The 27405-nt window shown below is 31.4% G+C and overlaps 2 protein-coding genes across 4 annotated transcripts in view; one reads left to right on the top strand and one right to left on the bottom strand.

Moving 5' to 3' along the window:
• Positions 1-8519, top strand: part of LOC111056664 — a 131211-nt gene extending 122692 nt beyond the window's left edge. Inside the window, exon 15 of the mRNA XM_039424744.1 lies at positions 1476-8519. Coding sequence (XP_039280678.1) covers positions 1476-1535 — 60 coding nt within the window. The 3' untranslated portion in view covers positions 1536-8519. The remainder of the gene's footprint in view (positions 1-1475) is intronic.
• Positions 8520-16468: 7949 nt separating this feature from the next.
• The window catches only part of LOC111052588 (rho-associated protein kinase 1), an 83342-nt gene continuing 72405 nt past the window's right edge, over positions 16469-27405 (bottom strand). For all 3 annotated transcript variants that reach the window (XM_039424747.1, XM_039424746.1, XM_039424745.1), the window contains 2 exons: positions 26705-26924; positions 16469-23630 (listed from right to left, as the gene is read on the bottom strand). In XM_039424747.1, the coding sequence (XP_039280681.1) occupies positions 23546-23630; positions 26705-26924 (305 nt within the window). In that variant the 3' untranslated portion in view covers positions 16469-23545. The remainder of the gene's footprint in view (positions 23631-26704; positions 26925-27405) is intronic.

The following is a 27405-nucleotide window of genomic DNA, read 5'->3' on the forward strand; positions in this document are numbered from 1 at the left end:
CTGCAATTGCCAGACAATTGAAAGAGTAAAAAGCTACAACTATCTAGGTGTTATGATAGACAGTAATCTTAGATATGAAAATCATATAATCAATCTGCAACGTAAGCTCCGAAAAATGATCTTTATATTTTACCAGCTTAGCTTCATACTAAATGGAAAAGAAATTGAGTCAGTCTATTTTGCCTATGTCCAATCGATTCTTAGTTATGGTATAATTGCATGGGGTGGAGCGGCTAAAACTACGTTAGAGCCTCTGTATATTATACAGAAGCTGATAATTAAAGCAGGCTTGAAATTAGAGAAGCAGTACCCCACAGAAGCACTTTTCAATTACTCCAGATTACTGACTCTAAGACAAATATATATAAAAAATGTACTTGTTTTTACATTCAGAAATAGGGATTGTATTGTCACAGAAGTAACGCATAATTACAATACTAGAAGCTCTGCAAATGTGGGCCTACAGGTCCCTATAATTATTAAATCAATAAACCGCACAAACCCGTTATATGTTTCCAACATCCTATTAAGAAAAGCCCCAAAACAGAGAAATAGTTGATCCCACTGTTGGTATTCTTGCTTACAAAAAAATTATTTGTAATTGGTTATACGAGACTGGTGCCTGTAACTCTGAACATCTGCTGGAGCCTTTGTACTCTTAATTTATAAAAGAGTAACTCAGACATACCGTTTCAAGAAGTCCCCTAGCTTCGGAATCAGGAAAAAATGTTGCCATCTGCAAAACTATAATATAAATGACTTGCCTTTTATGTACCTACCTTGATTCTTATTTATCTCCTTTCATTGCCGCTGTTCTTTGCTCATTTTTTTTCTCAAAACTTTTTATTTTTTATTTTCATTTTTGAATTTTTCATTTGACACTTCCAATTTCAAATTACTTAGTATATGACGGTACTCGTCCACACACAAGTCTATGACTCATGTGGGACTATACCTTTATTGCTGGGTCAGAGCACTTTGATTGAGTATTGTGTAGGCTATTCATTACATGTTTATTTTTATTTATTTTTTCTAATGGAGGTTTGTATTTTTTTAATCATGTTACTTATTTAATTTACGTTTTGCAAAATAAGACCTTCAAGACTTTGTTGATTATTGGATTCTTTTGTATGTCTATCCATTTAGTCATTCAACTATAGCTATTCATGTAGTTTAGCCTAGATCAAAAAATTTGTTCTAATCATTAATCATTGTGTGCTGAATACCTCAATAAAGAATTATTAAATTGAATTGAATTGAATTAATCTCAATTCACTGTGATCAGATAGAACATTTCTATATGAATGTTATTATAATTTCTTCTTTCGTGATAAAATTTTTATGCTTTTGTACTCCAAAAGCATAAAGTGAAATTTAAACAGAAATTTCTCGTTTAATAGTATAGGATTATACTTATCTATACCGCATTGTATTGTTTTTATGGATTTTCAATACTTTTCATTTTCGATTTTCAGGGAAGTGTAACCAGGGATTCAGAGGAGATCACGACATCGAAAAAAGGGGTGTCCGTTTAACATTAAGGGGCTGAATTCAATGGATGGATAATACAAACGGCGCCAGAGATGTGTGATGATGAGTATTGCAAAAGAGTCCAATAATTTGTTCAGGAATTAATTTATTCATCAAAGGAAAGCGCATTGATTTGTCCCAAGAGTGTTCAGATTTTTATAAACTACCGTGGTTCAACAAAAAACAAACAATTTCAGTTACTTCGTCCAGGAAACTCCTTCAAACTTATATAATATTGTTACAAGTGTGTGAGAAGAATTTGGAATCTAAAGTGTTTCAAGTGAGAAAACCTTTGTGTCGTTCTTTTGTATTACTTTACACGAAAACAAATAGAGAATCAACTGTATTTTTATAGTTATCACATGAGTTAGATCATCATTCGAAAGCAAATAAGGTGTAGTTCAAATGCATATTTGTGATCAATATTAACTTTTTTGCTAGGGCTACTCTTGAAAATAAAAATTTAAGTACCTAACATTTTTTTTTAAATTGTTTACTTAAGTGATTAAGTTTAAGTGAGTAAACAGTTTAAAAAAGTGTACTTAGATTTTTATATCTTTCCATTGTGATCAATATTATTTTTACTCTCTAATTAGATACTTTGATAGAACAAACTTTATTCATTGAAACTTTTCTCCAACTTTAAGCTTCAAGCTAATTCGCTTTGAGCCATTTTCAAATTGAACTTCTTCCTCCCATTCAAGCTTACTACTAATTAGCTTATTGGTTTATGCTTTTTTCCAACTTTTTCCACAACCAACACATTTATTCTAATCTCCTACAAATACATTTGTAGAACTTTAATTATAAACTAGGAGACTTACACTTGAAAAATACTTCTGAAATTATCTTTTGATCTTAATTTAATTTTAAATAATAATTTGAACGAGTTTTGTTGCTCAAGTGAAGATGCATTTATTGTATTTTAATTTGATTTATCAAGCTATTATGGTATCTAAGTATCCAACACTACCTCACATATTTGCATCAATTAGTAAATTTAAAAAATTAAGTTCAACTAGATTTATGAGCAGTTATTGATTTGGAAGTTTCCAAAAAACTGCTGATCTATACTAACTTACTTGCCGGTATCTACAATTCAAAATCATTTTATTTTATTATTTTAATTGGAAATCAATACTTGCCTTACCTACAATAGTTGAAGAAATGTTAAATACATAATCTTAAATTGGGTAAATTAAGTTTAAATACATTAGCTGCTCTATTCGTCTATTTTAGTCTTTTTATTTTTCTAATATGCTCTTAACAGTTCCTAAATTTCAAGCAATATAAAGGTATTTAGGTAATAGAAACTATCAATCTTCCACAGAAAACACCTTACACTATGAAGTGCTTTACAGTATTAATTTTAGCAGCTAAAGGTTCAATTTCTTGATGGGCGAATCTAAGTTACGTTCATCTTGAGGCCTAGTTTATATTCACCATATTATTATAAAGCCTTTTCTTGAAATGGTGTATTCTGGAGAAATAATATTTTGTTTCCAACATATAGTTAAGTGTAAAACATTTGTAAGTTAATATATTTGAAGTTTTTACACTATTAGTCTCATGAAATAGAGTATATTTATTAATTGTCTTGTCTAACTTATGAAATCGAACTACAACGAAAAATTATATTAAGGTCTAAACTTTATTTAGCTACTTTGAAGAAGTGAAATCATTAATTTTTATCCATCGTCACCATATCTTTTTATTGGCATATTCTCTAATGTAGGCCTAAACATTGCTTACCTAATCTAAAGTACTTTTTCATCATATATCCAAGTATATATTACGCTTAAGTCAATGGAAATTAATCAGCCTAAATAATTATTATTGTCAACGATAGAGTTGTTCTATGCTGCTTGTTTCAAAATTACATTTTTAATCATTGTTTTATCCATAGAACCATTTACGAATTATACTATTGGAAATGGGTTCATTTAAAGAACTTGACTCTTGTTCAGACAAGTTAATTTCAATTAGTTATCAACGTTTATCTCCCGGTTGCAAGTACTTTTGTTGAATTTAACCATGTTTAATGGAAATCGAAATAATTTTTTTATTAAAAAAAAATCAACTACAAATATTACTCTTTAATGTTTCTTTCCATTACGAACTGCTTGTTAATAATCACGTTTGAACACTTAATGTCTCATGCTATGTCTAATTCCTATCAGACTGCTATGTTGTAATTGTTCAAAAGCTATTACAAATACTACATCGAGTTGATTTAAACAAATTCCATTAATTTTATTCGAATAACTGTGATATACAACTTCAATACAATTTCCAATGCAATTCTCTAATACTACTTATTAGTATTTACTAATTATTTAGTAAATACTAATTAGTAATTACTAATTACTAATTGGTAATGAGTAGCATTACTAATTTCTAACTTTCTTTAACTCCCTACCAATTTCCCAAATCTATCATTGCCTACTAAAGTTTCTAGAATATAGATTTTGAACTACTCAACACTGTTGTCTAGTTCACACACTTTGAAACACCTCAATCTTTAGAATTTTTGTTGAATTTCATATTTTTCATTGAATTTATAGTTGTTCGCAGTAAAGTTTAAATGAAGCTGCTATTTGCTGCCAAAATTCAAACAATTTCTCACCATTTATTATTTTAATTTACCAATTTTCTAACACTAATGTTTGTTATTCCACACACTGCCAATTCATATGCAACTCATCTAGTGAGATTTAGCTCAAACTGTCAGCATGCCTTTGTTAATAATAGCATCAATGTTCTCAAACATTGCCAACAGTTTGAAGCTAATCACACTATAGCAACTTTATACATCATAATAATTAATTATCATCTTAGGCGCATCATAGATTATGCATACCATGAATTCAGCCCCATTGCAAAAGCCATAATGGAGGATTTAGATAGCTAATAAGTGCATATTATATTATTGACAACCGTCCATAAGGACACTCTAGTTGTTAGAATGAATCTTTAGAATCTGCTAGCGGCCACCAAAAAGTATACACCATGTAATTATAATTAGTATTTAATATTATAATCAATAATCACTAATATTGTAACATAGCTTATGAAATCTACAAATTATTATTAGAAAATGTAGATATAGGCTACCGTACTAAAATGCGTCAATGAAAATGTATTATGTATAGTATTATAGCTTTACTATTTTTAGAAAAGAGGAATGTTGGAACTACAATATACAGCAATCTGTATTGAACTATGTAAAATGAACAAACAATATAGTAGCAAGAAGTTATTTAAAAATAATGTAGTTGTACATTCTAAGAAAACAATGATAAATTTACGAAGATTGTAAAGTTGTGAGTTCAATTTGAAACTTGTTATTTTCATCGATTTATCTGTAAGGAATTAATTTTTTGGTGACAGACCTAATTTTATGTTTTAATAATTCGATTCTAAGCTGGCCTATAATTCTATAATGTAATGAAGAAAGAAGGAAATTCAACGAATTTATTCGGTCTATTTTTTATTCAGGTAAGTTACTAATCAACAACATAATACAAAAACAAAGTATAGGTGTTAATCCTAAACGTGCATTACCTATATAGGTACTAAATTATTGATTTAGATATGAAATTATCTTCCCTCCAGTTTTAAAAGCATACAATGAACACTAAATATTCATATTCTTTGCCAAGCATTTATTATGAATGTGAGTTTTTTGTTTAAAATTTTGTTACCAGCTCTCCAAGGGCTTTGTTACCATGAAGTGCATATTTATATATTTAATTATTTATGAATGAAATACATTGGCCGTTTTCACACTTACCACAGTTCGACATTTATAATCACGACACCCAGATTGGGAACAAGAAACAGTTTCAATGTAGTTTTTCTGGTAGATGCTCACATAAGTAATTACATGTTTAATGAATTGAGTAATGACTCACAATCTTATCTGACAATGCTTCTTTCATACCTCTCTTGGATTCAGATTTATCTATTTCTTTAAAAAAATAATTTGATCGCTTTGAATCTGACTTCTCATCCTCCATCGAACTGTAGGCTACTATTTGAATGCGTTTTAGCTTGTTTATAAACGTTATTTTCAAATAAATTATATCTAATAGAAATATTGGTATTCATTATTAGTTCCATTAATCACTTATATTAGAAGTCTTCTTAAAATATCAATTGATCAAACATGATCTACTTTCTCATAAGTTTATATCATTCATTATAAACATATCCATGTATCTCTTCCCGAAAATTGGAAAACAAATCAATTGTAACTGATCTCCATTAATGTTTGCTATTTATTTTACATACTTCCTTGTATACATACCTAATTATTTTAACCATCAATAGATTAGCCACTAATAAGCATCTCATTGTATTGGATCAACAAGAATAATCTTTGTTCAATCTGTGCAATAAACTTATATTTTGTCACTATAAAGTATTATTGTTGTTGAATTTGAAAAGTTTTATGATTGTTAAAGTTGGGAGAGGTGTATTTTCATTGCCTGTAATGTGTGAATATGCTTTTTGGAAATGGTTGTTTTGAATAATTGAAAGTGCAGGCTGCACAAAAGCCGGTTAAATTTTGAGAACCAATCAGAGACGTTGTCTTCTCGAAAACGCCTTCTCTGATTGGTTCTCGTGCAATTAATCATGATTCAAATTTAACCAGCCTTTGTGCAACCGGGCCAAAGTTTTGTCGAACCATTTTGTGTTAAGTATTTGATACTACATTGTTTTAAACCGATATGGTCATTAGCATGTATGATTTTATATTTCTACTAAGTCTAGATGTAATTTATATCGAGTGATATGATTTCTGTATCTATGCTATTATAAATGGATTTGCGACGGAAGTTAAAATGTCATTGTATTCAAATATTAGGATTACGCTTACTTACTTTATCTCAAAAAGCAATAGAATCAACACCAATATTAATGGTAAACTGTCAGTACAATTTATAGTAAATTCGTGTAGGTTGGTATGACTAAAGTCGTTATTACATGATGAAATTTTCATTAAAAAGTAATTAAGAAGACGTTTAAGGTAAAGATGAGAAGAAAGTCTTGTCAAGTCGGTCGGATTGCTTCAAATATTGTCCAATTTTTTGAACGACTTCATATGATAATGGACTAGATTCAAATAAAACCAATTTCACAAGACTCACAAATCAACTATATATTCAAACAAATATTAAAGAAAATATTCAAGTATTTTTACGAAAATTTGATCATGTACTAACGACTTGATAAAATAGAATAATGTTCTGGTGTGTATGATACGTTTGTTCTTTGTTATGGATGTAATAATTCTTCATTCATAATGTTTTATTATCATTTTCATTGTCTTCATCAACGATGTATGCTAGAACTTTTTATCACAAACGCTAGTAGAATTACTTACGTGTTTCGTTATTATAGAAAATTTCCAATTGTGAGAAACAATGTATCAGCGATGCAAAGTGTTCTAACAAATCCATCTATTTCTATCTAGTCTCCAATTATTTTGCATTTCATAGAGATGTTAAGTCTAACTACGGATAAACCTTTATAACTATACGACCTTCTAGTAATAGTAATATTCTATTGCCATTTTTTTCTAAGAAAAGGTATACAATTGTTCTCTTACTTTATAAAGAAAAAGAAAAATTCCCAGCAATTTGCAATTTTTACACGAATTGATATTATTCAATTGCAATAATTATTCACTGTAGTATCACAAATTAAGTTTAAGCTTACCAATCCACCAAATTAGCTCGTAGTGAATTTTGAGATCCCAAAGATCATACAGTACTTGTATTATTAAGGAATGAAAGTACAATATGATAATACATTGTTAGCATTTAATGTTTGATTTTTGTCATTATTTTAGTTAATGATTTTCCATATCGATTTATTATTTTCCATTAATTCTTATTTTTATTTAGTTTGAAATACAGAACTAGATGTGCTATATTTAAATTTTTGCATTTTGTTTGAATGGTTTTATTCAAATGTTGCTGATTTAACAAAAGATAATTCAATAATATTCATCATTGTGTATAAAATTTTATTTGAAATTTGAAATTGAAATTTTATTGCTGTGTCATTTGCAGTTAATAATTTCAATTATTATTGAGTTATAAACTATGATAATAGAATCTAAGTACATATATATATATATAATATACATTGGCACCAAATATATTTTTAGCTTGGTATATTTAAGTGATGAACAATATTTTGTGAATTGTCAGTAGTGTAAATTATAGTCGATAACGATAAGCAAAGTATAATAAAATGCACAAAAATGTCATGTAAATGTTTTTACAAAAAGTGTCCTTAGTGTGACAGGCATTTTTATTTTGTCAGTATTATCTCGTTTGAAATTTATGCTTTACCTATTCTCATAAACAATACTCTTGGATCTGGTATCTTTTCTGTGTTAATAACTACATATGATTGTTGATCTTATAGTGAGTTGACACAGACCTAGCAAACAGCTGGAGATTGCGAATAGCTCGATTCAGTCAGCCAACTCCAACATTGTGAATACCCCTTTTATATCATAACATTTTCAATCATTATATTCCTAGGATCATCATGTTTCACATTCATTTGATTAAGGGAAAAACATAAACTTTATACATAAATTAACCTGTCAAGAATCAAAATACTTGCCCATAATGAGGAAAAGAGCAAATCCACAATATTATAATTTGTTTTTCAATTGGTAGATGTGACATTTTCAGTAGAATATTCCATTTTTCAAACCAAATAAATAGACTTGGATAGTCAAATAATATTTAGCCTAATTTCGTTAAATTCCAAGTTGCTTCAAGAACTTGGATCCAGAGTGGTCTTTTTGAGAATAGATAATAGTATTAACATCAATATTTTACAATAATAAAATTCTCACCACTGCTACAAAGTTATTGTGAAATTAATTATTATTGTACGGTACATTTTATGGTGCTTGAGTATGGAAAATATAATGACCAAATAATAATGATAATAATAGAAAACGACTAATTTCCTTTAAACCCCATATATTTTTTTGTATATCCAAATACTATAATTTCTTGAGTTTGAATACCTACTTGATCTTTTATGAAAAATTTGATTGTATTTATATACCTTACGGTATATTTATTACTTGATAGGCCAACTATCAATTATTTATAATTATAGACTACGACACAAATTGATCTAATTTATAGTATACTAGTAGTTCTGTGAACAGTAGACCTCACGCAGTATTCTCATCCACAAGTACCAGATGTCAACTGTTTTAAATGTTAACAAACTCAGTTCACGTTTGAATGTGTATTCCATATGATATAATTCATCCAGTTCCGTGATGATCTTTCTATCTGATGAAAATTAATTTTTTATAATCAAAAATATAATAATTTCTCCAGCATTATTTAGTTAATTTGTTTATTTTTATTCGCCTATTAAATTAGTTTTTTTCGAATGTGAGAATATTGATACTGATGGGCACGCATAATAATACCATGGCTGCAAAACAAAATATTAAAACCAAAGACCTTAAAGCTGCGATTAGACCAAATTTATAAAAAAAATTCAATAACTCAATCCTTTTAGATTATATTAGATTGAACATAACTTATCTTACACATGATGAACATATGTGTTTGTCAACTTCCGTTCAATAGAATCTATAAGGATTAAGTTATAACCATTTTGTTAATAACTTTGGTGTAAACCCAGCTTAAAGATGCATACCGTACCTCTTTAATGTATTTGATTGAAACTCTCGACCTTATACAAATACAGTAATAGACTTGTTTCTCCACACATCTGTGTAATCACTTGTCAGCTGATTTATGATGAATAATTCTATAGTCTGACTTTTACTCTAATATTGGCGTATAAAGGAGGCTCCTTTTACCTTTTATATTATCCTTGAAATGCAAAATTTCCAAAAAACCTTGTATATACGTCGACGCGCAATTTAAAAAGGAACATACCTGTCAAATTTCATGAAAATCTATTACCGCGTTTCGCCGTAAATGCGCAACATATAAATATATAGACATTTAAACATTAAGAGAAATACCAAACCGTCGACTTGAATCTTAGACCTCACTTCGTTCAGTCAATGATAGGTACCCATTTCAATAGTGCTAATAATTTATTCATTTATTATAAAAATATATAATATAGGTAGCCTACTTAAACAGAATATTATAGTTAGGTACCGTATCGTTTATTCAAAATATTAATTTTTGCATCCATGGATTTCATGAAATATGCACATCTTCCAGATTTGGTTGATGTTTGGGCTATGGATAGAGGTTGACCTACTGTAACAAGTGTTGTGCTATAATATGAGACGTTTCGCTACAATACAGGGTGAGTTATCCACATATTATTGTCATCATAATGAACATAAAATCTTTACTTCACTCTCAGTAGTTAAGAAAAGTCACTCATCTTCAAAATAATGCTTATAACTCAACAATAGGACTGAATAACGCCAATGAGATGACATATTGTTCCTCATGTAAATTACTATCATTTCTCAGAGTTTGAGTGATTTTAATTTTTGCAAAAATCCATGATGGATTGATTTCATTAATGGATTTCATGAATAATGTAAATCTCAGCTTCAAAACTCACCCTCTTTAGTAACTGGGGGTGGCAAATTTGGCTCCGACATTTCTCAGGACAAGCTTTATCTATGGTGCAAATTTCAGCCAAATTTGAGATACTTTTTGCTTCAGTGTGTTTCCTGATGGTTTTAGATGGTCAATGGCTTTTATCAATTTTTTGTGAAAAATAAAAATCGCTCAAACTTGCGAGAAACACGAATCTGGAATCAGATTTGCAAAATTCCATACCGTTCAGGAGATATGACCAATTGAAAATTTTATGTTTGCAGCTTCGTAACTCACTCTGTATAGTAGCTGGAGATGCCAAATGTGGCTCCGACATTTCTCAGGACAAGCTCTAACTACGGTGCAAATTACAGCCACATCAGAAATACTTTTATTTTCAGTGTGTTCCACGATGGTATCATGGTCCATGGCTTTTCGTGACTTTATGGTCTTTGATGCGATAAACACGAATCTGGAACCATATTTGCAGAATTTCTTACCGTTCAGGAGATATGACCAGATTTCAGCCAAATCTGAGATACTTCTTGTCTCAGTGTGGCTCACGATGGTTAGTCCATGCTTCTAATCAATTTTTTGTGAGGAATGAAAATCGCTCAAACTTTGTGATCTTATGGTCTTTGATGCGAGAAACACGGATCTGGAATCATATTTGCAAAATTTCTTACTGTTCAGGAGAGATATGAACAATTTTCAGCCAAATCTGAGATACTTCTTATCTCAGTGTGGTTCACGATGGTTAGTCCATGCTATCAATTAATTTTTTTAAGAATGAAAATCGCTCAAACTTTGTGATCTTATGGTCTTTGATGCGAGAAACACGGATCTGGAATCATATTTGCAAAATTTCTTACTGTTCAGGAGAGATATGAACAAATTTCAGCCAAATCTGAGATACTTTTTGTCTCAGTGTGGTTCACGATGGTTACGGTAGTCTATGATTTTCATCAATTTTTTGTGAGAAATAAAAATCGATCAAACTCCGTGATCTCTTGGTCTTTGATGCGATAAACACGAATCAAATCATATTTGCAAAATTCATTATCGTTCAGGAGATATGACCAAATTTCAGCCAAATCTGAGATACTTTTTGTTTCAGTGTTTCACGATGGTTTATACCATGATTACAATCAATATTGTAATTTAATATTTTAAATATATTCAATATTGTAACTTTTTTCGTCTGTTTCCAGAATTCAAATGACGTAAATTATCTTGGAAACTCCGAAAGGATGGTCGGATTTGTTTGATTTTGGTACCAAATTAAAGTCTTACATTTGATGAAATTGAAAATAAAGACACATTATCAACTGAACTAAACACATATGAAGAGCTCGATTCCAAACGGGCCTAAGTACATTTTTGTAGAAATTGAGATATCAGCTGATTATTGAACCTTTTACATAGACCTTCATTCCTAGCATACTAACTACTCCAAACTATCCTTAGTCACTACAAAATAAATATCACAATATCACGTTTTTTTCCAAAGTGTATCTAAGTCCATTGCTGTTCCTTTCCATTCCAACCTTAGTCCTTTGCGCATGCGCAGAGCATCTTTTTCTGTCTGTCTGTCTACAGATTGAAGCCTAACTACCATTTTTACTTCGAGATCAGCGCGTTTTCAAGGGAAGAGAACAGTGAAAGTCAAGAATACATACACTGGGGATTACCAAGAGCATCAAGTGATCAAGAAAATTTATTCAAAAAAATTGGCAAGATATATTCAACTCAGCAAATACAGCACTTGAAGAAACTTATCATATTAGTGACATGAAGAAGGTCCAAGTCCAAGTTTCTTTCCAAAATGTCACCAAGTCCATGGACTTAGTGACATTTTGGAAAAAAAAGGGAATTAACCTATTACACAGGAATTACTTCAAAATATGCAAAATTATTGTATGGAATTCAAAATACACACTTTATACATTGGATTATAAACATTTTCCAACATTTAAGTGATGACTATCAAAAAATCGATTTCCTGAGAAAAACACTTTTGTGACTTGGGCCCATTTGGAATAGAGCTCTTCATATTATAGTATTTAATGTTTGTAAGCATTAATTGATGCCTCAGTCACCACTTGCTATGTTTTAACTTCCTGTTACATTTCTAAAATACAAATGAGCTCAGTAATCACATAAATCATGAGAAATTTGAATTTCCCGCTCAAATACGTAGTATAAATCATGAGAAATTTGAATGTCCCGCTAATCATGAGAAATTTGAATTTCCCGCTCAAATAGTATAAATCATGAAAAATTTGAATTTCCCTCACAAATAGTATAAATCATGAGAAATTTGAAATTCCCGCTCAAATAGAGTTATAAATCATGAGAAATTTGAATTTCCCGCTCAAATGTTATAAATCATGTGAATTTGAATTTCCCGCTCAAATAGTCATATAAATCATGAGAAATTTAAATTTCCCGCTAATCATGAGAAATTTGAATTTCCCGCTCAAATAGTAGTAGCTCATTTGCATATTAGAAATGACCAGCTTTCTACCAGGGCATCAGAAACATGCAAGAGGTACACAAACTAGATCAGTGTTGCGGGTTGCCTATGCTTGCATTGGAAGGCGTTGAATAAACCCTGCTACCTCTTCAAGTGCTTTGAATCCCTGGTACAGAATTAAAACCAACTACTACCAGGGCAACAGAAACATGACTACTGAGCTCATTTTTACTTTCCTTGCCCTACTACCATAGGTAAGGAAGGAAAGTAAGTATTGCTTTCCAAAAAAAATTAAGGTACCCTAATTTCAAGTTTTCTATACGTTTCAAGGTCCCCTGAGTCCAAAAACATGATTTTTGGGTATTGGTCTGTGTGTGTGTATGTGTGTGTGTGTATGTGTGTATGTCTGTGAACACGATAACTCCATTCCTAATTAACCGATTGACTTGACATTTTAAACTTAAGGTCCTTATACCATGAGGATCTGACAATAAGAAATTCAATAAAATTGAATTCAAAATGGCAGAAAAAATGGTTGATAATTACTAAGAAACCATGTTTTTCACAGTTTTCTTGAAAACGGCTCCAACGATTTTCTTCAAATTTATACCATGGATAGCTATTTATAAGCCCTATCAACTGACATGAGTCTCATTTCTGGGAAAATTGCAGGAGCTCCGTAATATTCTTTTGAAAAATGGCGGATAATCACTAAAAAACCATGTTATTCACGGTTTTCTCAAAAACAGCATTAACGATTTTCTTTAAATTCATACCATGGATAGCTATTTATAAGCCCTATCAACTGACATGAGTCCCATTTCTGAGAAAATTGCAGGAGCTCCATAATATACTTGAGAAAAATGGCGGATAATTACTAAAAAAACCATGTTTTTCACGATTTTCTCAAAATAACTTGACCGATTTTTTTCAAATTCATACTCTGTATAGTTATTTATCAGCTCTATTAACTGGCATGAGTCTCCTTTCTGGGAAACTAATGGGGAGTCCACCCCATCCTTAAGAAATGGACTTTGTAACCTCCTTCTCGTGCATGAGGTAGGTAGGTTGAGCAGTACATAAAAAGAACACATAGTCGAGATATTTCATCTGTAGAACAGCTGTTTTGACGACTTTAAAAAAATGACGACTAAAAAAAATCATCGAATTTCACAATTTACACAAAGTAAAAATGTGATGGAGTGAGTAACCACACTGAGCATACAGTTTATTCACTGTATCTTCAAATAAATCGTCGTTTATTGCCCTCAAGATTGACCTAGAACTTGAAAATTCTCCATACTTAAAGCGAATGAATCACCGATACTAATGATGTTGTTAAATATTCCAAGTTCATTCAACTTGTATGAATAAAATGAAGTTGAAAGTTTTTCAAGAATCTAAAAACGTGACACGAAAAAGTTAATAAGCTGGAAAAGCGTTAGTAGACAACGTTATACTATTATAATTTCAGATTAACGCATGAAAAATATTGAAAAATTAATGCATTTCAATAAACCGATAAACCGATCCCGATAAATCCGATAAATTTCGTTCATATAAAAGCACTGAACCAATACCTACTACTACATCTAGTAGGTATAAGTAATAGTAGGTATTGACTGAACACATGCTGGTATTGAGCACATGTTCTACGAGAATCAAAATATATCATCCCCGAAAGTCACAAGCTGATGTATAGCAAAACTACAAAATATAAACACGACCTAGAAGATGAAGAAACCTTGAGGGTTTGAAAAGGAAAGTTATGAGGTGGGGTTTTTGCTTTTATATGGAAAAATGCTTGTATTATTTAAATGTTTTGATAATTATTGTAAGGCAGAAACAGAAAGCTTGCATGTCAGAAAATGTTTGTGTTATATAATTTGACTATTAATACGTCACCGTATGATTTTCAAGAATGCGATATTTTGCCTACTCTGTACTACAGCCTACGTCACGGCTGCAGTTCCCCCACTCCAATTGCATTTCAACTGAAATACTTTAGATGAGTGACCAACCTTCTGTCTACTAACTTTGGTGTGAGTGTACCACACCAGATTTTTGTATTGGATGAGAATTAGAACAGCACAGCAGAAAAAAGCAACAGGTAACGGATTCATTTTTCATGAATCCAAAAATTAATTAAAATCGCTAAAACTCTCAGCAATGATATATAATTAATACAATATAATAATATAATTAATTATGGTGCAGATTTTAGTCGAATCCGAGATACTTCTTTCTCTCACTGTTTGCACGATGGTTTGTCCATGGATTTTGTCATTGATTTGTAAAAAATAAAAATCGCTCAAACTTCTTGATCATAGTCTATGGTCTTTGATGCGAGAAACTCGAATCTGGAATCAGATTTGCAAAATTCCTTACCGTTCAGGAGATATGACCATTTGAAAATTTTATGTTTGCAGCTTCATAACTCAACCTGTATAGTAAGCTGGAGTGCCAAATTTGGCTCCAACATTTTTCAGGTCAAGTTCCATCTATTGTGCAAATTAGCGCCAAATCTGAGATACTTTTTGTCTCTGTGTGTCTCACGATGTTTGTCCATGATTTTCATCAATTTTTTTGTGAAAAATAAAAATAACTCAAACCTTATGCTCTTTGATGTGAGAAACACGAACCTGGAATCATATTTGCAAAATTTCTTACCGTTCAGGAGATATGACCATTTGATAATTTTTATGTTTGCAGCTTCATAACTCATAGCTGGGGGTGTCAAAGTTGGCTCTATCATTTCACAGCTTTTTAAAGTCCATGATTTTTCTCATTTTTGTGAAAAATGAAAATTGTTCAAACTTTGTGATCGTAAGGTCTTTCATGCGAGAAATACAAATCTGAAATAATATTTGCAAAATTTCTTACCATTCAGAAGATATGACCAAATTTCAGCCAAATCTGAGATACTTTTTGTCTCAGTGTGGTTCACAATGGTTAGTCTATGGTTTTCATCAATTTTTTGTGAAAAATAAAAAACACTAAAACTCTGTGAACTTATGCTCTTTGATGCGAGAAACACGAATCTGGAATCATATTTGCAAAATTTATTACCGTTCAGGAGATATGACCATTTGAAAATTTTATGGTTGGAGCTTCATAACTCATTCTGTATATTAGCTGGAGTGCCAAATTTGGAAATACATTTTCTGATTGGTTCTTGTGAAATTAAGACCCTCCCCTCAGTTTTTTTTTTGCACATGCAACAGGTGTTTTTTTTGACTTCGGCTCTGCCCCCCCTGGAGCTTTTTCCAATCTTGAGGGACGGGATACTTTAGGCTCCTGTTATGCATGCATCACTTGAGATGCTTAGTGCCGATTGCAAAGAAGCCGGTTAAATTTTAGCCGTGATTAATTCCAATCAGAGAAGCCGTCTTTTCAAAAAAGCCTTCTCTGATTGGTTCTCTTGAAATTAATCACGGTTAGAATTTAACAGACTGTTGTGCAACCGGGCCATACCATGCCTAAAAATAATTTTAGTCACTTTTTTTGAAAATCAGATTTTAGTTTTTAACCAAATTGTAGTTTTCTGTCTGATGGACACCTTTCAATTTATGATTCTACATCTTGTTTCATTTTGAGAATTCTATGCATGTTTTGTCAAATATATGATGTAATAAGCTTTCTTGACTTCAAATCTAGCCTAAATGAAATTATTAAAATTTAAATATTGAAACGTTATTCATGAATTTGTTGGTTTGAGATGATTCAAACCAAAGTTCTACTGTTTACTCCAATTTATAACCAGAGAGAAAGGATACGGTTTAGCGGTAAACAGGCTACGGTACCGGTTCAGATTACAGATTACGGTATCTAAAAGACACATGTTTTTTTCATCAAACAACAAAATAATAATACATTTTTTTACTTTCTTGTTGACTTGTTTTATTACCAAATTCAACTAATCCACATACAGACTGGAATTTACAAACTTACATTCATTCACAAGCAATCATTCACACAATGTTTATCCAAATTATCTACACTATGATTGGTAGACTAAATTTATCAATTGATTGTTTATATGCTTTTAACTATTGAATGATTAATATAAATATTTTCAACTTAACAAAACATTAATATTTCAAGGCCACAGTAGTTTGCAGAGATTATTGCTTTTTTTATAATCTAGTAACAATGATTCACTATTTTCTGGTATTGAGCTTTGAGAGTATGGAGGTGATTTATTGATTGATTATTATTGATTAATCTGAAAGATTAGGAGACTTTACCAGGCTTATTACAGTATGCATAGATATAACACATTTTCAAAACCATTATTTATGACACTTCTATTACCCTAAATGCCAAACTTATAAAGTAATTTATGATTCATATTCATTTTTCGTTAATAACAACAGAAAACGATCCTATAAAGATAGACATATTTGTTTCAAGTAGCTCAATATGAATAATAATCAATTTTATTAGGAACTTAATACTATTTTCAAAACGGAAAAATGTATCAATATAATGTTTTTAGCACTTCATGCCCAAGTATTTTTCTTTAATTTCTGGATGAAAATGTCTACAACAAAGATTTCCAATATTGTATAATTTACCAGATAATATACAAAATAGGTTTAAATATAAATAAAAATATTTTGAAAGGGTACTGAGATTTATATTTTTATTTATATTAAAAGTAGCCCTAAAGAAAAAGACAACGAAATAGGTTTATGTTTAGGCCTATGCATACTACTTAATTACAAACATTACAAGTCAACTTTAGTGTTATAGATGATCACTTTGTAATATATAATCTAAGTTTAGAAGTTATCCAAATGTACATATAATATGCTGATGATTAGATTAATACAGATCCCTTATATTATAGAAGAAAGGACTAGAGCTTTCAGTAAATGACTGAAAGACTACAACGTGTTATTGAGTGATATATCACACAAATATTGGACGAAAAATGAGATTTAGATGAATTATGTAGTGGAGAAGAGAGATAAAAGTATTGGGAAAATTTGGCACCAATTCTCACAACCAGGGAACATAAGAGAACTGTCAGATTTACATGATACATGGATAATTTTGAGAGATTAGTTTTATTATAAATTAGCAGGTAATCCGTGCTTTGCACCAGGGAAAATTTTGTGCTGGAAAAATGATCCTTATGTCCAGGAAACATAAAAATAGAATAATCATTTATTTTATCATAATTACGTGGATAACCAGAGTTAAAAATTCTCATCAAAAAAGGGAAAGTTTGATTGGTCACGAGTCCACAACCTTTGATTCATGAACCGCGCGCGCTACCAATTTCCGGTACGCAACGGTTTCACTTTGCAAAAGTTCTGTTTTGGTTGGGCTTTTATTGTTGTGTAAACTTCAAGTAGTAAATAGTTATTAAATTGAAATTAATTTATTAATACAAATGAAAATAAGTCTATCATCCTAACCATCCTAGATAAATTCAGAATCTTCTTTGTAACAATACAATAATTGATACAAAGCAATGATATAAATACAATTTATCAATAAAATTGCAAGTTATTATAATAACGTGTACTCGTGTGGAAAGTATCAATGTTACTGTATCCATATGAAGTAACTTTTGTCAATGCAATTATTTTTTTTTGTGTCAATAAAACATTCTTGATTCTTAAAGTTATGCAAATCATTAGTTCATAAACGATAATGCGTCAATCGTGCATTTCCTATCCCTTATATGCATGAGCCAATTGCTTTTTTATATTAATATCATAGAAAGATTGTGAATTAAATATCATTTTGTGATGATGTATCAAGAAGTTAAAATTCTTTTTTAGATTGAACACAACAAATTTTCTAGTATAGATTGGGTTCAGTTTAGATTTTTATTGGATAGCCTATCAAAAACAAAACATCCAACATTAGATTATTGATAAGTACTAAAATAGAGCTCATTGCAGTAATTCCCATTATTTATATCTGATCAACTCCCAAAGCAGAATAGAAAGTATTAATAGATGAAGTATTACAGAACTTATAGGGTGAAAATAGAAGTTTTACAATTATCCTCAGCTCAAACCAATGTACCTAGAATACATTATTATATTCTAGGTACCTTGGTTCAAATTTATTTAGTTAGTTTGAAAAAATCTCTAATTTTACACTACCGTTTCATAGGAAAACGAATAGTAATTTTCCAGTCAATTAATATAAAGCTTGTGACATAATAATGTAATCAATTTTATATCGAATCACTGCTATGATAGTGATTTAGCAGTATAGAAATTATTAATAGATGAAGTATTACAGAACTTATAGGGTGAAAATAGAAGTTTTACAATTATCCTCAGCTCAAACCAATGTACCTAGAATACATTGTATTATATTATATTATAATATAATACATATATTATATTCTAGGTACCTTGGTTCAAACTTATTTAGTTTGAAAAATCCTCTAATTTATACTAACGTATTATGGGAGAGAGAATAGCAATGTTCCAGTCGATGAATATGAAGCTGGTGACATAATAATGTAATCAATTTTATATAGATTCACTATCATTAGTTAGTTTGTAGCTTTCGATTGATATCGATTCTATAATCGATTCACAATCATTTGTTGGTTGGTTTACAACTTTTGAATCCCTTAAAGACACAACTCATACTACTTAGTCTTTACAATGCCTTTATTGATGGAGGGCATTAACCCAATAAATGATAGCTACTGTAGTGAATGATTAACTACTGTGTAACTACAGAGGTTAAAATTGAAAGTTTCAATATACTTGGGAGAGGATACAATAAAGCTAGATTCTAACATAACAGTATCAGAGTCAGTGTTCCGTTCAGTGAAAATATTATTCCCACGAGTTCTAATGCGACCATTCACACTTGCTCGTATGTGCTGAGTGAGAATAGGTCCATTAGAATTCATGGGAACAATCTTTTCACTGAACCGGACACGTACTCTGATACTGATATAATAGTTATGAGAATAACGCTTTACAGATCTACAGCGCTTAGAAATCACCGAGTTATAATATTCAGTCATTACATTTTCCTACACAAAACAAATTTTCTCGTATTAAAATTTCTACACTTATATCACAAATAGTGTGAGCAATAATTAAATTTTACAATACAACAGTCTCGAGTTGAATAAGATTGGATAGCGTAGGAAAAGAACAGCATTTTTAATTTAATCATTCAAAAATCTAGCCGATTAAAAACCCTGGACAATCTGATCAGCTGGAGAATTGAATCATGCTATTTTTTTGTGTTCATGTTGCACAATTATTATGTTTCAAAATTTGTGTTTAAATCACCAGCTTATCCGATTCAGTTTAAACTTAAGCTGCGTTTACACCAAAGTTATTAACAAAATGTTAATAACTTAATCCTTATAGATTCTATTAGATTGAACATAACTTATCATACACATGATGATCATATGTGCTTGTCAAGTTCCGTTCAATCTAATAGAATCTATAAAGATTAAGTTATTAACATTTTGCTAATAACTTTGGTGTAAACGCAGCTTAAGACTGTGCAAAAGGTCCTTATCGGATTATTATTTAAATAATTGTATTTTTCTTTCAATCAACAAGAGATAAACTCTAACTGGTCTGTTTTGAGTAAATAGTAGTCTGAGAAAAATGCTAGCTAGATCTTCCAGCTCTCCTTCGATCGAAGATGAGAGATAGAAGAACTCTAAAATTCTGAACAAGCTCATATTTATAATTAAATTTAAAATTGACAATGAAACCATCGATTAAAATTCAAAACTAATAAATGCAAAAGTCGTTGTAATTGAGTTGAAATTAAAAAATAATATAAATAGTAATGCACAAAATATTGCAAGAGTGTTACAAAAAAGGATTGCCATGTGATAATAATAATAAACATGTTTTTGGACTCAAGGGACCTTGAAACGTATAGAAAACTTGAAATTATGGTACCTTAATTTTTTTGGAAAGCAATACTTTCCTTACCTATGGTAATAGGGCAAGGAAAATAAAAAATCAAATTAGTTCGAGAATATCACAAACTAAAATGAAGGAAGATCTTAATCGGATAGAAGGAAACTTAATTATGTTTCGAGCACCGTGTCATAAATTATTACAATATACTTCATCAGTTTGTTATACAGTAATGAGAACTGGATTCTATTATAGAAGAGTTAATATAAAACTCTATGCAGCCTTAATGAAAGCACTTCAGTTAGTGACAAACTTGATTATTTTGAAATGAATCTATAGTGTATTCACTATACAGGGCTAATACAATATTATTGTCGGAATGAAATAAAAATTCTCAAGTACTCTTTTGAAATGCGGTGAATTAATAAACATTTCAAAAGGATACTTGACAACTTTTATTTATTTCAAAAGGATATTTGACAACCCTTATTTCATTGAAAGAATCTTTAGTGATATCCACTTTGAACATTGTCAGGATTGGATGAATATAGGAAGAATTGATGTTATTTATAAGAATACCAACAGTTCAAAGTTAATCTCACTATTTCTGATAACCCAATAATTTCAAACAAAATATGAAATATTCCTCAGTAATCAGTTTCAACAGTACTTTCTAGATACTGGCCTTAATATTATTATTATACCTGAGGACTAGAAATTGTACAACTGCCTTCATGAATCATGGACTGATACTAAAAAAATATCTTGAGGTATCTTGAGATTTTATTTTATTTATAGGCAATTTGAACAAGAGTTTCCAATTTTATTGGAATGCTTGTTTTGGGAACGTTTTTCATCAAAATACATGGAGTATTAGTGAGTATATTGGGGAAAAAATAAAAATAGACCATGATTTACTTAAATATCCTATTGAATAGAGTAATACCGTGGTATTCAAATTGATAAACGTTATTACAAATCTTGGATACCGGGTAAAATATCCTAGAAATATCCGATTGAAAGTGGGAGAAAAATTGAATTACGAGGGTGATTTCATAAATGAATGAAATGACCTTCAAGGGTAGTTTCATCCCCTGTGAACTTCCAGTGGATCAATGGTTTTAGGTGGATTCCAAAACATCAGGTGATAATGGATGAAAAAATGTTAGATTAATATTTATTTAATGAAATAAAATTGTGATTATGACGATCAAAGGAACTTCAGATAAAGCGTGAATCTCAAAATATTAACAACTGTTGATAAATTTTAAAGAGGCGAGAAAATAATTTGCAGAAATATTTTAGTTTCCCGATTTTTCCAAATATTTGAGCAAGTTGTTACAAGTTTTTAAACTTTATTCATGTTCTAGGTTTGTATTTTGTATCACTTTAATCATGTCAGTACTCTAGTTTGGTGTTCTACAAATTTATTAATTTTTAACTATCCTACAAATTTTATAAGACTATTACAGTAACCTACTCAAAAGGAAACAGCTTAGAATCATTATATTGATATAAATATCATTAGGTTTTTGTCTAATAATTTTTCAATTTATGGAAACATAAAAGGAAACAGCTTGGAATCATTATATTGATATAAATATCATTAGGTTTTTGTCTAATAATTTTTTTAATTTATGCATGTAATTGTAAAGATAAAAGTCGAATATATGATGTGATTACAGTTGTAATTATTCATTTTATTTACTAGGATTTATTGATAATTTCATTATTGAAACGTTTTCATTTACTTATATTTTATTGAGGTAAGTAGAGGAGTTAAATATAAAACCGCCGAATATTTAAAGTGATTATTGTATAAGAACAATATTATTGATAATGATTATCACTCATATTATCTATGATTATTTATTTACACATCCTTTATTTTATTTGACAAGGGTTGAAAAAGATATAATTTGGGACAAATTTTCTGACAGAGAAAATGAATTATGTAAGAATGAAGTATGGAATGAATAAGGGTTGATGAATGATTATATCAGTTCAAAGCATACGTTTTAAATTATTGATGGAATAAAAAAAAAACATGTTTTAAAAGAATTTACAAGTCGTAATGAGTAATTTTCAAGGCAACAATTTATATACACTAAAACAATGGGAATGCAGACACACATGTACAAAACATTTCAATTTTTCGTTCAAAAATTATTGTGAAATGACATCCAACAGACCGATCAAATTGTTTAAACCAGAAAATTTGAACAGCCTTCATGATAACGTTCTTGCGCCTTGAATATTGGCATACTACTAAATAAGGATTAACATTAAGCCCAATCAACAGATAAGTTCGGGGCCAAAGCTATATCGTAATAGAAAAATAAATAATTTGAAATGCATACATAAATTATACATTTAATAGACTTAAAAGTAAGTGGATTTGGTTAAAACATACAATGTTAACAACAATAAATGGTTTCTATACAATGAATTAATGCAGCTTTCAGCAATCACAACCTCAATCAATATAAAGACAACATAGTTAAACAATTAAAATGACATACTTTTGTGAATTTCCAAGAAACTAATACACATTGAGGCGACAACATTAAATGCAATATCATAAGTTTTTGGATTGTCTGACACGGATTGATATTCTCGAACAACGACTACAACCAACCTACATCAAGATTGATGTGAAAAAATTGATGATTGTATCAGACTTATTTTTACATATTTTTGGAAACGTCAGGCAAATTTACGATTGATATTTTCGTACAATGACTACACACCAATTTACATTAAACACCTTCACGATTTACACTGTAACTAAAGCCTTTTTTCTACAGAAGTAGTGTTCTGCTCATTTCAATGTTTTACAACTGGTAACAGATTGGAGAAGTGTTGTGGGGGGAAGGGGAGGAGAAGGAGGAGGAGTAGGAGGGGGAGGAGGCGGAAGTTGTGGTGGAGGAGGTGGTGGTGGAAGGGGAAGAGGTGTGGCAGGAGGAGGAAGAGAAGGGGGTGGTGGTTAAAGAGTAGAAAGGACCGACGGTTTTTGGTTACAACAGAAATGTTTTTCTACAAAGGGTACTCATCAGAGCGGCTGTTCAGCTTCACTTTGAGGACGAGTTGGCAGGTAACGTGGCTGATCTCTGTTGTACGGAAATGTACGGCTTCAGAGATGATCTGGTCGATTCTCTACAAAACAAAATCCAAGATATTTATTAGATATTGGATGACTAAAAACGGTTAACTATCATATCTGTGCAACTAGATATGTGACTACCTATTATACTATATGTAGCTATGTAATGGTGCCTTGAGGTCCAAGATCTATATCATTTTGTGGCTTAATACTTTTTATCTAACATTCTAGACATATAAGATATTGAAGATTATAAAGTAGAAACCGTTTATTAACATGATATTATACCTAACATACTAGCATAGAAAAAATACAAAGTATCATATCATTTTTGATTTCAGATATATATTAAACTAGCTGGCCCGGCGAACTTCGTACTGCCAAATAGTTTAATGCATCTCATAACAAACTTCAGCTGGATGCACACCTGAGGAGACGCTATGCGGCATTTTATTTCTATAGATAATTTTCCAACTGCAAAATATATAATTTGCTAAGAATCAATCAATTCTGAACACCGAAGACAGCACAATTATTCGAAACAAAGAAATGTCTTTAGAGCATGTAAGACCTGAGGCCGCACTGCTGGATGGTTACACACAGAACAGTCATTTTGTTTTTAGTCGGGGCGTTTAGAATGAAATACATGGGCGGTTATGGAGCAGCACACACTCTTGTCTACTATCTACCGACGGCTGTTTTATGACGCAATGTTTATAACAGCTGATTTTTATTTCTGTATGTGGCCAGCTAACAAATCTTCTCCCATAAGGATTACATGTAGACTTTGAAGGACCGTAGGAAGGAGTCCTGAAGTCGGATTATAAATTTGATAGGCCATAAACATGGTCCTGAAGATAACAAAAACAAAAAAAATCATTAAATTCGGTGCACACATGAAAAAGTTATTGAATGTCAAAATTTGAGGCTCGATTTTTATTTATATAATTATTGGTAAATATATAATATTGAAACCGTATATCAACATAGAGATAGAATTCTGGGTGTTGTAATAGACTCTAACCTTCCATGGGACGGACATTCATGAACACCTGAATTCAGCAGTTTTGTTCTGAGAAATTTCGAAGCCTTCATTAGGGCCTCATGTAACATCTACGTTAACGCTAAACCACGTTTATTTGCATAATATGGTTGTATTTATCATAATGTGCTTCATACGGGGTTTAAACGAACAGCTGACATTTCTCCCTTTAAACCGAGAATCTGCAAACGGTTAAAATAGTTTTAACTTTGTATTGTTCCACTCCGTCCAACCGGCGACATAATTTTTTGAAGAAAAATTGAAGGAGTTGATGTGCATATGGGCTTATTATGAAGAGGAGTTCAGAGAACACTATTTAAAAATTAAAAAGTGAGCGCATACAGGGAAACTACAAAAACTGCCTCCCAATCAAACAATTACAAAAATTTACAATTATAATTTTCAGAATAATAACGAATAGAAGAAAAATAATAATCAATATTAAAACTAATAAATCGTATCTAAAAAAATAAAACTCAAACTGAATAACCTATAAATTCAAACTGGATAATTCAATAGGGTTATTGTTGCTACGCTAAAAGCTACATTAATATGAAGAATTAGTGTGATGAATATAATTAGTGATGACTGAATGTTCAGTTATATTAATAATTGCAGAGGACCAGCTCTAGAAGGTTGGCGGGCTATAATGAACCTCGAAATGGTAGGAGAATTCACGTTTTGTTCCACTAAAAAATTAATTATTCATTTACAATTATTGTACAATTTTAGAAAATTAATGTTTGAAAACAATATCTGAAAGGTGACGGCCGTTTTCAGCAATGCACTTTACAAGCCGCTCTCGGAAGTTGGATTGTACTCTTTCTAACATTGCCCTGCCAATTTGTTCGACTTCCTCACGAATTGCTCCCTTTAGTTCTTGAAGTGTACGTGGTTTATGCTGGTAAACACGTGACTTCAGGAAACCCCACAAGACGTAGTCGCACATGGACAGGTCTGGAGAACGAGGAGGCCAATCAATGTCACCAAACCGAGAAATGATGCGACCACGAAAAACAGCCCGAATTGCTTCCATTGAATTTCTTGCTGTGTGAGCTGTCGCCCCGTCCTGCTGAAACCATACTTGCCGGATAGGAATACGTTTCCTTCTTAATTCAGGAAGGAAGAATTCAGTGAACATCTGTCTATAACGTTCTGAGGTTACAGTTACAGTGGTCCCGTTGTCGTCTTCAAAAAAGTATGGACCAATAACAAATATACTGCTCACAGCACACCAAACTGTCACCTTGGGACTGTGTAATGGTCTCTCGTGCATTAATTTTGGATTTTCATCTGACCAATAACGATAGTTCTGCTGATTAACGGTACAATTCAAATGAAAATGTGCTTCATCTGTCGTAAACAAAATGATGTTTTCATTTTGGTCAAATATGGCCTCCATTTCTCGAGCAAAATTCAGCCGCTTTACATAATCGCCAGGATTCAATTGTTGAACCATGGCCATTTTGTAGGGATGAAATCCTAGATGTTTATGTAAAATACGCCTTACTGACCGATCACTGATGTTCAGTTCAGAAGAATGTCTCCTAGCAGATCGATTAGGACTACGGAGTATGGCTTGCCGAACTCTTTCCACATTTTGTGGAGTGCGTACAGTGCGATGAGCCCCTGGTGGTCGTTTATTCATTACATTCAGTAGGAACACTGAACGAAATGATTTTACCAAACGTAAAATGGTGTTACGAGTGGGTACATTTTCATTTCTCGCAAGATTGAAATGACGACGAAACTCGCGCTGAACTGTAATGATACTCTCATTATTACGCACAAAACTGTCGTAAGTAAACACACGATGCTGCACATTCCACGAATCCATGATGCCGATTAAACAATGACTAGAAAAAATGGTATGATCTACCGAACACATGTTCACTTCAGCAGGCCCAATCCGACTACCCAAATCAGAATACTATCTGTTCTAAAAACATCCACCCTTCCTGCCGCACCAGTATAATAGAATTACATACCTTGTATCATGTTATGTTTTTAAATACTGAATTGTTGACGATGCTTATAGCTTTTTTGTCAAATTTTACAGAAAATGAAATTATTGATGAAACCAACCTTGGGGAAACTTTAGCACCGTCGTGCGAGGTGGAGTTGGCCTTGTAGCCGCACTTGTGTATCTTGCGACTGAGTCGCTGCACCCACAGCTTCTGGTCGTCGGGCGAAAGAGCCAGAACTAGTAGCTCCTTGGCCGTGTTCGGGTCGTCGTGCAGTTTGCACGGCGCAATCGGCTCATCTTTGCGCTCCGAGTGCTCTTTATGCACTTTTATGCGACAACCTGCAAACACACATCAATTAAGATAATTTCTTTGTTGTAAAGAGCCTCAGGATGAATCTCCTCCTCAGGAGTGAAATGCATTCCTCAATACTCCAAGAAAAGTAAGTGTTTTTGAAATATTTACAAGTAACACAGTGTCTCAACTACAACAAAGTTATATAGTGTTCGTCATGGAAAGCAATAATAGTTATTTGTATATCTAGAGTGAAAAGTGCTGTTTTTTCTCCCCGAGGGAAAAGTTTGAAGCCCGAGGCGAAGCCGAGGGCAACAATTTTCCTGAGGGAGAAAAAACATTTTTCACTCGTGATATACACAACATTTTTCCTCCACCTACATTTTTATAAAAACTGCAAATAAAATAATTTTTAAAAACGTATGTGACCAAACAATGTGTTACAACATAATCTAAAAAGTAAACAGAAACAGCTGGCTTGTAACACAGTTCTCCTCCGACAGCACTATCTGTCGGCTAAAGTTGTAA

This window comes from Nilaparvata lugens, chromosome 3, assembly GCF_014356525.2.
Source record: "Nilaparvata lugens isolate BPH chromosome 3, ASM1435652v1, whole genome shotgun sequence".
Lineage (NCBI taxonomy): Eukaryota > Metazoa > Arthropoda > Insecta > Hemiptera > Delphacidae > Nilaparvata > Nilaparvata lugens.